This window comes from Mobula birostris, chromosome 10 (genome assembly GCF_030028105.1).
Source record: "Mobula birostris isolate sMobBir1 chromosome 10, sMobBir1.hap1, whole genome shotgun sequence".
In the NCBI taxonomy this organism is placed as follows: Eukaryota; Metazoa; Chordata; class Chondrichthyes; order Myliobatiformes; family Myliobatidae; genus Mobula; species Mobula birostris.
In genome coordinates this window covers 73,984,344-73,997,668 of record NC_092379.1, presented here as the reverse complement: position 1 = coordinate 73,997,668, position 13,325 = coordinate 73,984,344, and the positions used below count along the sequence as shown (strand labels likewise).

Sequence of the window (13,325 nt, the reverse complement as noted above, 5' to 3'; positions counted from 1 at the left end):
GGACTTAATAATAGAGAGGAAGAAGAAAAAAAAAGACTAAAGACATTTAGTCTCACAATTATCTCAAACCCAAGCATCACAGGCAAGAGGACAACTGGGTTGATCCGATGCATAAGCTTGTTGTTTCTTTCCTTACCATTTAATCCTTTACCGTTTCTATTGCACTTTCTCTGCTTCTTCTAATTGTCATCTGTTTTTTCAGCTAAAACAAAGAGAGTTCATATTCTGTTGCACGAACACACCAGGTGTAACAGTAAAAGAGTATGGCACCAGTGGTACAGGCCACCTTGCACTATTATAGAATTCAGCTCTTTCTTTCCAGTATTTGACTTTCAAACAACAGCTAACTGGGAAGTCTTCACAACTACGATGGATTAGACTTTCTTTATCCAAATAAATTGAATCTATTTACATATATTAACATTGATATTACCTACCTTAATCCAATATCATTTTTCGCAGCAAGCCTGAAGGTATATCCCACAGATGGTGACAATTTAGTCAGCTTGTACAGCTTCTGAGGCCCTTGGTAGCATTCCTTAAAAAAGTTATGCATTCCCTACATCGACAAAATTAATCGGTTAATTCTATTTGGCTACTAAAGAAATTTACTCTTATTTACATTATTACACTCTTGACAGTTTTATAAGGAGAACTTTTAAAAGAATGCAAAATCTTACCTCATCCCATTCCAATAAGTAATTGGAGATTTTAGAACCTCCGTCATTGGGCGCCTGAAACAAAAAAAAATAGACATTGTTAGATTTGGAACAAGTGAATTCATTACCATATTAATAAATATGGTCAAATGGCCAATATTGGCCTCTTGTTTGTGACATCTCTATCACATAGTTCTGACTATCTACCCCTATGCATACTCTCATAATCTTATATCAAATGACCTTCGTCTGGTCAGGGAGAGTGAGGAGTTGATAGGGAGGAGTTGCAGGCAGGTGGTCACGCCGGGGCCACGGGAGGCAGACAAGTGGGTCACGGTTAGGAGGGGGAAGGGGAAGAGTCAGGTAATAGGGAGTACCCCGGTGGCTGTGCCCCTTAACAATAGGTACTCCTGTTTGAGTACTGTTGGGGGGGGGGGTACAGCTTACCTGGGGGAAGCGACAGTGGCCATGCCTCCGGCACAGAGTCTGGCCCTGTAGCTCAGAAGGGTAGGGCAAGGAAGAGGAGGGCAGTTGTGATAGGGGACTCGATAGTAAGGGGGTCAGATAGGCAATTCTGTGGACGCAGTCCAGAGACCCGGATGGTAGTTTGCCTCCCTGGTGCCAGGGTCCGGGATATTTCTGATTGTGTCCAAGATACCCTGAAGTGGGAGTGTGAGGAGCCAGAGGTCGTGGTACATATAGGTACCAATGACATAGGTAGGAAAAGGGAGGAGGTCCTGAAAGGAGAATATAGGGAGCTAGGAAGGGAGTTGAGAAAAAGGACCGCAAAGGTAGTAATCTCGGGATTACTGCCTGTGCCACGCGACAGTGAGAGTAGGAATGCGATGAGGTGGAGGATAAATGCGTGGCTGAGGGATTGGAGCAGGGGGCAGGGATTCAAGTTTTTGGATCATTGGGACCTCTTTTGGCGCAGGCGTGACCTGTACAAAAAGGACGGGTTACACTTGAATCCTAGGGGGACCAATATCCTGGCAGGGAGATTAGTGAGGGCTACTGAGGTGACTTTAAACTAGAATGGTTGGGGGGTGGGAATCAAATTAAAGAGGCTAGGTGTGAGGAGGTTAGTTCACAACAGGGGGATGGGAACCAGTGCAGAGAGACAGAGGGGTGTAAAGTGAGGGTAGAAGCAAAAAGTAGTAAGGAGAAAAGTAAAAGTGGCAGGCCGACAAATCCAGGGCAAGCATTAAAAAGGGCCACTCTTCAGCATAATTGTATAAGGGCTAAGAGAGTTGTAAAAGAGCGCCTGAAGGCTTTGTGTGTCAATGCAAGGAGCATTCGTAATAAGGTGGATGAATTGAAAGTGCAGATTGTTATTAATGATTATGATATAGTTGGGATCACAGAGACATGGCTCCAGGGTGACCAAGGATGGGAGCTCAACGTTCAGGGATATTCAATATTCAGGAGGGATAGACATGAAGGAAGGGGAGGTGGGGTGGCGTTGCTGGTTAAAGAAGAAATTAACGCAATAGAAAGGAAGGACATAAGCCGAGAAGATGTGGAATCGATATGGGTAGAGCTGCGTAACACTAAGGGGCAGAAGACGCTGGTGGGAGTTGTGTACAGGCCACCTAACTGTAGTAGTGAGGTCGGAGATGGTATTAAACAGGAAATTAGAAATGTGTGCAATAAAGGAACAGCAGTTATAATGGATGACTTCAATCTACATGTAGATTGGGTGAACCAAATTGGTAAAGGTGCTGAGGAAGAGGATTTCTTGGAATGTATGAGGGATGGTTTTTTGAACCAACATGTCGAGGAACCAACTAGAGAGCAGGCTATTCTAGACTGGGTATTGAGCAATGAGGAAGGGTTAGTTAGCAATCTTGTCGTGAGAGGCCCCTTGGGTAAGAGTGACCATAATATGGTGGAATTCTTCATTAAGATGGAGAGTGACATAGTTAATTCAGAAACAAAAGTTCTGAACTTAAAGAGGGGTAACTTTGAAGGTATGAGACGTGAATTAGCTAAGATAGACTGGCAAATGACACTTAAAGGATTGACGGTGGATATGCAATGGCAAGCATTTAAAGGTTGCATGGATGAACTACAACAATTGTTCATCCCAGTTTGGCAAAAGAATAAATCAAGGAAGGTAGTGCACCCGTGGCTGACAAGAGAAATTAGGGATAGTATCAATTCCAAAGAAGAAGTATACAAATTAGCCAGAGAAAGTGGCTCACCTGAGGACTGGGAGAAATTCAGAGTTCAGCAGAGGAGGACAAAGGGCTTAATTAGGAAGGGGAAAAAAGATTATGAGAGAAAACTGGCATGGAACATAAAAACTGACTGTAAAAGCTTTTATAGATATGTAAAAAGGAAAAGACTGGTAAAGACAAATGTAGGTCCCCTACAGACAGAAACAGGTGAATTGATTATGGGGAGCAAGGACATGGCAGACCAATTGAATAATTACTTTGGTTCTGTCTTCACTAAGGAGGACATAAATAATCTTCCAGAAATAGTAGGGGACAGAGGGTCCAGTGAGATAGAGGAACTGAGCGAAATACATGTTAGTAAGGAAGTGGTGTTAGGTAAATTGAAGGGATTGAAGGCGGATAAATCCCCAGGGCCAGATGGTCTGCATCCTAGAGTGCTTGAGGAAGTAGCCCAAGAAATAGTGGATGCATTAGTGATAATTTTTCAAAACTCGTTAGATTCTGGACTAGTTCCTGAGGATTGGAGGGTGGCTAATGTAACTCCACTTTTTAAAAAAGGGAGAGAGAAACCGGGGAATTATAGACCAGTTAGCCTAACGTCGGTGGTGGGGAAACTGCTGGAGTCAGTTATCAAAGATGTGATAACAGCACATTTGGAAAGCGGTGAAATCATCGGACAAAGTCAGCATGGATTTGTGAAAGGAAAATCATGTCTGACGAATCTCATAGAATTTTTTGAGGATGTAACTAGTAGAGTGGATAGGGGAGAACCAGTGGATGTTGTATATTTGGATTTTCAAAAGGCTTTTGACAAGGTCCCACACAGGAGATTAGTGTGCAAACTTAAAGCACACGGTATTGGGAGTAAGGTATTGATGTGGATAGAGAATTGGTTAGCAGACAGGAAGCAAAGAGTGGGAATAAACGGGACCTTTTCAGAATGGCAGGCGGTGACTGGTGGGGTACCGCAAGGCTCAGTGCTGGGACCCCAGTTGTTTACAATATATATTAATGACTTGGATGAGGGAATTAAATGGAGCATCTCCAAGTCTGCGGATGACACGAAGCTGGGTGGCAGTGTTAGCTGTGAGGAGGATGCTAAGAGGATGCAGAGTGACTTGGATAGGTTGGGTGAGTGGGCAAATTCATGGCAGATGCAATTTAATGTAGATAAATGTGAAGTTATCCACTTTGGTGGCAAAAATAGGAAAACAGATTATTATCTGAATGGTGGCCGATTAGGAAAAGGGGAGGTGCAACGAGACCTGGGTGTCATTATACACCAGTCATTGAAAGTGGGCATGCAGGTACAGCAGGCGGTGAAAAAGGCGAATGGTATGCTGGCATTTATAGCGAGAGGATTCGAGTACAGGAGCAGGGAGGTACTACTGCAGTTGTACAAGGCCTTGGTGAGACCACACCTGGAGTATTGTGTGCAGTTTTGGTCCCCTAATCTGAGGAAAGACATCCTTGCCATAGAGGGAGTACAAAGAAGGTTCACCAGATTGATTCCTGGGATGGCAGGACTTTCATATGAAGAAAGACTGGATGAACTGGGCTTGTACTCGTTGGAATTTAGAAGATTGAGGGGGGATCTGATTGAAACGTATAAAATCCTAAAGGGATTGGACAGGCTAGATGCAGGAAGGTTGTTTCCGATGTTGGGGAAGTCCAGAACGAGGGGTCACAGTTTGAGGATAAAGGGGAAGCCTTTTAGGACCGAGATTAGGAAAAACTTCTTCACACAGAGAGTGGTGAATCTGTGGAATTCTCTGCCACAGGAAACAGTTGAGGCCAGTTCATTGGCTATATTTAAGAGGGAGTTAGATATGGCCCTTGTGGCTACGGGGATCAGGGGGTATGGAGGGAAGGCTGGGGCGGGGTTCTGAGTTGGATGATCAGCCATGATCATAATAAATGGCGGTGCAGGCTCGAAGGGCCGAATGGCCTACTCCTGCACCTATTTTCTATGTTTCTAAATCACACCTGATTCTTGCAATTCAGGGGAAAGAGCTTATCCAAATCTCTCCACTTAACTGAAGTCTTCCAATCCAATGATAAGTATGTTTATTTTGTTATGCATATCCGTTCACAAGAGAAAGGCTGAAATACATTTTTGAAATGCAGCTTTTACTGTAATACAGTCTACACAAGAACACAAAATAGGAGCAGCAGCTGCTCAAGCCTGCGTTTCGTTCCGTATGATCATGGCTGATCTTTTCCTGGCTTCAATTCCTTTTGGAGTCATGGATTCATACAACACAGCAATAAGTCCCAAGGCCCCCCCATCTAGCTGATCTTTTAGCTCCTCCATACTAATCCATCTGTCCACATTAGATCCACGTGCTTCTATACATTGCCCATTTAATTGTCTAACTACATATCTCATTACAGATTGTATTTGACACCACCAGCTTCTCTGGCAGTGAGTTCTAAGTATCAACCACTTACTTTTCAAAAATAATACTTCTGCTCAAATCCTCTTTAAAACCCTTTTGTCCCTCTTTAAACCTCTTGCTTGTGACATCGCTATCAAGGGAAAATAGTTCTGACCATCTACCCCGAGGCATGTCTCTCAATCTCGTATCAGGTAACACCTCATATTCCCACAGTTCAGGGAAAAGAGCTTATCCAATCTCTCCACTTAACTAAAGTCTTCCAATCCAACAATATCCTGGTGAATCTCCTCAGTACTCTCTGCACAGCCATCGCATCGTTCCGAACATTACAGCGACCAGAACAGCACACATTACTCCAAGTGCAGTCTAATCAGTTTTACAAATTTGCAAAGTAACATTCCAATTTTTATATTCTATCCCCCAATCTATGGGGGGTCAGTAAGCTACTGTATGTGCCTACTTGACTATCGTATCTAGCTGTAATGTTACTTTCAGGTAACAATGTTTATGAACCCCAAGATCTATTTTGTTCATTAATATTCCTGAGTGCCCTACCATTTATTGTAATGTCTTGTCTCCATTTGTAACAATGCATCGCCTTGCACTTGTTGAGATTAAATTTCTTCTGCCAGTGCTCCACCTAACTTTCCATCTGACTGATATCCTGCTGCAGGCTTGGATAACCCCATTAACCACAATATCACTAACTTCCAAGAGATTAACTTTGTCGCACGTACATCTAAGCATCAAAACACAAATGAAATGCATCATTTGCATCAACAACCAATACTGTCTGAGGATGTGCTCGGGGCAGCCCATAAGTCTTACCATGGTTCCAACACCAACACAGCATGCTCACAACTTACTAACTCCAACTTTACAATGTGTATGTCTTTAGGATGTGGGAGGATAGCAGAGAACCTGGAGGAAACTCACGGGGACATGAGGAGAACATACAACCTGCTCACAGATAGCAACGGTAATTGAAGCCAGTCGCTGGCACAGTAAAGCATTACGTTAAACTCTATATTACTGTGTCACACTTAGCTTTCATTTCACCCACAAACGTACTAATCATAACTCTCCTCCAAAGCAGATGAAACCTGTACAAAAATGACAGGTTAAACCTAAATAGGAAGGTCAACAATATCCTTGCAGGAAAATTTGCTGGTGCAACTCCCACTTCTACACACAGCCATTATCCTTTTGTGACACTGTCCCCTTGTCTTATAAGCCTCAGTTTTAAATGACTGCCCTCTTACCTTGTAATCCTTAAGATTTTAATTGTATTCCAAAGAATACAGATCAAACTTCTTTAGCCACTTGTGATAAGAGCAACCATCCCAGCTATTAGTTAAGTGAATTTCTTTCGGACAGACACCAACACCAGTAAATCCTTTATTAGTTAAAGGAACTACAACCCAGTACTTTACTCCAGATCTAGTATCACAAAGCATCCTGCAACATTGTAACAATACTTCTCTATTTCTAAACTGTCACACCCTTGCAATAAACACCACCATGACATCTGCTTCCTTAAGACCTTGCTGCTGACTTTGAGATTCATGCACAAGAACACCTAGATCCCACTATTTTCTACCTATTTGCAGTCTCTCTCCATTTAGTTAACAATCTAACTTTTCACTCCTCCAACTTAAGGAAAAACTGTCAAGTATTTACTCACTCAATTAACCAAGCTATATTACTGTTACAGAACTCAAATATCATAGGTTGCTGTCAAAGTCATTCACAAACTTGGATACTTTAGTTCACCCCTTCCAGCTCATTTATATTGTATACAATTCATTGCTGAAAATTGATACTTTGGGAACTCCACCCGCTACACCTCCAGCATGAAATAAAACTTAGTGTTCAAGTCTCTTTGCTAACAGAAAATAATGAAAATTCCTACCTTCCATTGCAAGCTCAGACTGTTTTTGGTTCTACCAGTTAGTTTTGGTGGAGCTGGACAATCAGGTTCAATGATTGCTGTGGTAAAGCTTGTCGGCTCTGAAGCAAATCCTTTTACTGAGTTACACATTGCCGAAACTCTGTAACAGAGAAAAAAAAAAGCCATTTTGTAAACAGTTCTACAACAGCATATGTGACAGAGAATTTATTTCTGTTTCTAGAATTAATTTGTCAGAAATACAATAAACCTTTACAACCACTGAACTATACCAAATAGTATGACAGCTGGTACGACCTTTGATGCTATGCTGGCAATAAACATGCAAATTTATAAATAGAATTTCACACACTTAGTTACGGTTCTGTCCGCCAGCCTGGAATAGTTGAAAAAATGGGAAACTATTCTTCACCTTTTTTTTAATGGTCATGCTTGTGATAGTTGAACTGGTAGCCTAACCTCTTTCTGATCAAAGCGACCAAAAAAAAAAAACAAGAAAACATGCAGATGCTGGAAATCAAAGACAGAGACAGAGACACACACACACACTCTCTCTCTCTCTCTCTCTCTCTCGACTATTTACTCTTTTCCATCGATGCTACCTGGCCTGCCAAGTTCCTCCAACATTTTGTGTGTGTTGTCCTGATCAAAGTGAAACTGCTTCAGGCACAGGTGAATGCACTGTGTCTTAAAATGATACCCATATTATATCGGGGCAGAGATACATCTCTACTAAAAGTGGTGTAAGGCACTCCTTCCTTTGGCTAGCCTGCAGGTCACCTTTGGGCAAGCTGTAGCACCTGCTTAGCACAATCCCCCACCGGATCAGGGTCACTTGAAGCCATCGAAGCAGGCGATAGATGACTGTCTTGTAAAGACAGTGGCCAGTTGAACGCAGTGGCAAACCACTGATGTAGAAAAAATTGGCAAGAACAATCATGGACAATAGGCCATGATCACTCACATCATATGATGAGGCAGAAAATGATGATGATGACGACGACGATGACCTATTTGTCTGATTGTCAGAAGTTGCTTTGTCATGACTGGTTAGTTTAGAAACTGCAGCTGCTTTTCCCATTGGTTAGCTGCCTGGTGTCCAGTTTCAAATATCCTGGGTATATAGACAGCACGTGTGAGAGGTTCTTTCTCTCTCTCCCTTTACAATAAGTGGAGCATATGACTATTGGGAAGGTATGCTCTGCGTGTGATTTTAGCTAAGTATGTTTGTTGAATATTCAGCTTTATAGTTTCTGTAACTTGGGGAACACGAATGTTTGGTCAAACTTTTACCGTTTGTAAATAAATCATTAATATACATTTTCACAGTCAGTGTTTTCTACATCACCTGCCAGATCCACAAACCTGATTCAACATTATACCATCGTATAGCTCTGCACCTTGCTTACCCATAACAAGATCAAGTACAGAAAGGAGTCATTGCTATTAGTGATAAAATATAACTGAGTGCTGCTTAAGAATTGGAAGTGTGTCAAGTTTAACTGATGTAGAGAGTAAGGAAACAGCCTTTTCAATTTCTTTTAATATATTATATACGCTGGGTAATAAAGTGATTGAATATAAATGGGTAAAACTGCACTGGAATCGGATGTACACCTGAAAATTTGAATAACTTACAAAACTTAATTCTCTTAAGATTTAAATCCTCTTTGTATACCAAATCTTATGAATATGGGCCACATTTAATTCCACAAATAAGCCTGCTTGAACACCAGAACTTAATCAACATCAGATCACCAGTCAGCTAGGTGAAACACCAGCTCTATTTTGCCCTCCACTAACACGGCCTGAGCAGTTCAGTATTTCAAGCATTTTCTTTTTATTTCAGATTTCCAACATCTGCAGGCTTTTGCTTTTAGCTACCAGATTGTAATAAAGAACAGTTGATGCACAAGAAAATTCAATTGCAGAACAAACTAAAAATGTCTAAATATGGCCATTGTTCAGTGGATTAATGATTAATCTCGTGCTAAAGAAAGAATACTTCAGATTTAGCACTTCACCCATGCTGAAGTTCTGATGCTAGCACAGCAATAGGACTGCTGCAATTAGTCTCAGTTCAAAATACAAAGCAACCAACATTCTCATTGCAAGATGAAGTTCACTGAATACACTTGAATGGTGGGCGATGATAAAGCTGGGATATTCTCTTAGGATGACTAAAACATTTGAGAAACAGTTTGTACCTGGAATAATTGAACACATTAGCGGGAAAAATGTGAAGAAAATGCAAGAGGAATGTTTGTAATAAATGACATTGTACAAATGGTTTTAAGATCAATCTAGGAGTCAATCTCATAAAGGTTGAATATCACAACCACTAAACATAGGTCATGTTTTTATTTGGTGATCACAAACTGGCCTAGCTGCCGAAATCATTACGTATATCATTCCTTCCTCCCACTTCTTTAAGCAAGTTTCTAAATTAAACACTCTCTACTATCAATACAAATCAATCTAAATTTCATTATTTAAATGAGCCATGTGTAAAAGAGAGCACATAAATTATACACACAAAATAAGTTTGTACCTAACATGATATTCTGTGGCAGGTCGCAGTTCGGATATTGTGACTGTTGTTTCTTCGCCACTGAAAATTAAAGAAAAGACTTTAACTGAAAAAAGTAATTTTTATCTGTCATATAACACTTATTACAGCAGCATATGTCTCTTCATGTCTATTATTATACCGAAGACCAAGTCATTTAAAATGATAAAAAAGTGGTGGTCTTGGTTTGAACATCCTGGGAATCTTCACTGCACCCTTCTTTCCAGCAATTCCATCCAACTTTTTGTTTCCTGTGACTAAATCAGTTTTCTATCAAGTGGCTACATACAGCCTTCTTTATTCCATGACTTTCAATCTTGATGATGAACTGTAAAACTCCAATAATCCACTATTCAACTATAGGATATCCTAAAGATTCAGCATCTGGGCCAGCCTTTCCACCCACTACATCACCTTCCCATGCATTCCCTTCTAGCTCGCAGTACGGTCCCAGTTCTTTCATTCTCTTTAAACTGACCAGAACCTATTTCCCATGTTTCCACCTTAGCGGATTCCAGAAAAAATGAAATAAAAGTGTTTTGTGGTACTACAAGAAAAATCTATTTGTTCAAAGAGTCCACCACAGAAGTCCTGATTATGTCAGATTATTGGAGTCTTACATATAACAGTACTTGTATACTTTCCTCATTAACCCTGAATATTTTTGAGTTAGACAAAAACTGCCTTCAATTAATCTATGCTGCCTTTCTCTAATCAATGTATGCTAATTTAGTTCATGATTTATTGTTTCTCAATCTTTTCCCCACCACTGAGATTAAACTAAAACTAACTGAAAAAGGATCTAGAGCTTTCCCAGCGTGTATGATGAATAAACACTTATCAGGCTTCCAGCTTGGTACAAGTATTGATTACAACCAACATTTCGATAACAAACTCTCCCATCTTCCCTGATCATCCCTGATGAAGATGGCAGAGCTTGTGATGAAAATGTTGGTTATAACCGATACCTCTATGCGCCTGGAAGCCAGAGAAGAGTTTATTCCTTAAAACTAACTGGTCTGCAGGCACAGGTTATATCATCACATTCATTATTGAACAAGTGCATAGCATCTGCAGTTTTCCACTCCTCCAGTATCATCCACACCCTGTTAATATATGCATGATTATGGCCAGAGCCCCTGTAAATTCCTCTCTTATTGATTCCCCTGTCCACCCAAGATACATGCTGTCTACACCAGTTTATTCATTCACTTTGCCCACACCAGGCTTTTTCCATACATCCTCGTATTAGCCTGTCCAGAATCTCAACCACATTTTCTTCACCAGGCTGTAGAAGCACCGCCTTTCTTGGTAAAAGCTGACGTAATTTCAGTCATAGCTCCATGAAGAAAGCAATACAGGCAAAGAGCAACTAAAGAGCTCAAGACAAACATTGAGTTGTACACACCAGTGAGAAGAAGGATTTACTACAAAAGAATCAAAGTGAAAACGGAAACTAAAATAAAAAAAGGTAAAGGTTAGCTGCCAGCATAAATGGGAATCCAGAACTGTTATATAACACACACATTATGGAGACTCATAGTTATACAGCAGGGAAACTGGCCTGTTAGCCCAATTCTTCCACGGTGTGCCAAAATGCCTACCTGAACTAGTCCCACTTACTTACATTTGGCCCACATCCCTCTACACCTTTCTTATCCATGAACCTATCCAAATATCTTTTAAATATTGTAATTGTTCCACCTATACTAGTTCTTCTGGCAACTCATTCCATATACCCACCACCTGTGTGTGGGAAAAGATGTCTTTCAGATCCCCTTTCAAATCTTTCCCCTCCCACTTTAAATCTGTTTCCTCTAGTTTTAGACTCACCTATTCTGGGAGAAGACTGCGACTCTCTACTCTACCTATGCCCCTTGTAATCTTGTACACCTATCCAATCACACCTCAATCTCCCTTGCTTCAGGAAAAACAGTCCCACCCTATCCAATCCTTCCTTTAACTCAAGTTCTCCAATCCAATACATTGTAAAAGGGTAGTACATGGAGAAAAAGGCCGTCCAGGGTCAATGATGCAACCTTGCACTTGGTTATTCAAGATTCAATGGAGTACTTTACATCTCTCTTTACCTGGGAAGGTGCTTCCAAAGTAACAGTCAAGGTAGAGATAGATGAGACACCAGATCAGCTAAAAACTAAGGGTACTATTGCCTGAACTTTGAATAGGTTAGTATTTGCAATCAGATGCATGCACTGTCTAATTTTGATAGAGGTACAAAGGAAATTGCAGTGGTATGGTAGATCTTGATAGATAGTTGCTATTAGTGTTAAGGGTGAAAACTGGAGGAAGTCTGCATTGGAGCCTTCATGATACAACTAGAAAAATATATGATAAGGAAGAATTTAGGAGGTGAAAAAGGAGCTAAGGTGAAGAGATAGTGAATTGCTCTGGTGGAGATCTGGCAGATATGACAGGCCAAATAGTCTTCTTTGCTGCAACCTTCCACAATTCCATGAATAAATTCCCATCTCAAGTCCCTAGTAACCTCTCCCATCACACACCCTTTTCCTGCTACAACCCTGTAGAACATTTTCACTTTCTTCTTCACATGAACCAACTCACCAAGGCTCAGCTGTCAATCAATATTTTATAGTTTCTCGTTGCTTAATAAGCACTGTTTTCTATTCTTTCCAACAAAGTAAATAACTTGACAGTCATCTCCCATTATACTCTATCTGCTACCTCCTGCTCTCTCATTTAAACTACGAAGATCTTTACAGACACTGCTTCTTCTTCACAATTCACCTGTCACTAACTTTCTAAATGAAATCAGACACAAAAATTGTTTTACAAACAGAGCTAGCTGTTTTCTCCAGCATGCATATGGTGGGCTGAGCAGCTGTGTTCTAGGCATTAACTTTTGGTGATTCACATTAGATATCATTATCATAATGTTATACAACTTAGAAACAGGCTTTTTGGCTCAACTGGGGTGAATCCAACTGTAAAACAAGTTCAGCTAATGGCTGTATACTGCACGTTCCCATGACTAACTATAGGGATCAAATGCTGAGGCTACAGAGAAACCGATCTTATGAATAACATGCTGCGATTAAAATGGAAGTTCAACCTGCAACAGTACTGAATGCCCCAAAGGCAGCCCTACATGCTAAAAGTAAAACCTTAAACAGGTCACGATAAAATTAAAATCAAACCAGTACACTTACATATAAATCACTTTGAATTTCTCACTTGTGCCAGTGTTTGATATTGAAACTTCATATGTGCAATCTACTTGTAACTGATCAACATTATCATCCAAATCCACTGAACTTGAGGGTGGAGTCCAAGACAAGACAACTGATTTTCCTTTAATTTCAGATACCTAAAATCAGGATTGTAATGAAACACAGACACATAATGTTAACAGGATGGTAAAGACTGAACCTTTAAATGTGGAAAAGTGTTCCAAGACAAACATCAAACAAATAGATGCACAATCTAAAGATACTGTTAATCAGGTGACTGAAAGTTCCATCAACGGAAAGGAGGTTCTGAGAGACGTTTAGGAAGGAAATTCTGGATACAGAACATTTTCAATATAGTTAAAAAAGATCCATTTTCTCAAGACCTAAATTATGTTATATA

The 13,325-nt window shown here is 40.5% G+C and overlaps 1 protein-coding gene across 5 annotated transcripts in view; it reads right to left on the bottom strand.

Moving 5' to 3' along the window:
- Positions 1-13,325, bottom strand: part of LOC140204117 (fibronectin type-III domain-containing protein 3A-like) — a 153,620-nt gene that overhangs the window by 47,815 nt on the left and 92,480 nt on the right. For all 5 annotated transcript variants that reach the window (XM_072270479.1, XM_072270482.1, XM_072270483.1 and 2 more), the window contains 5 exons: positions 12,905-13,062; positions 9,699-9,758; positions 7,151-7,289; positions 681-734; positions 438-559 (listed from right to left, as the gene is read on the bottom strand). In XM_072270479.1, coding sequence (XP_072126580.1) covers positions 438-559; positions 681-734; positions 7,151-7,289; positions 9,699-9,758; positions 12,905-13,062 — 533 coding nt within the window. The remainder of the gene's footprint in view (positions 1-437; positions 560-680; positions 735-7,150; positions 7,290-9,698; positions 9,759-12,904; positions 13,063-13,325) is intronic.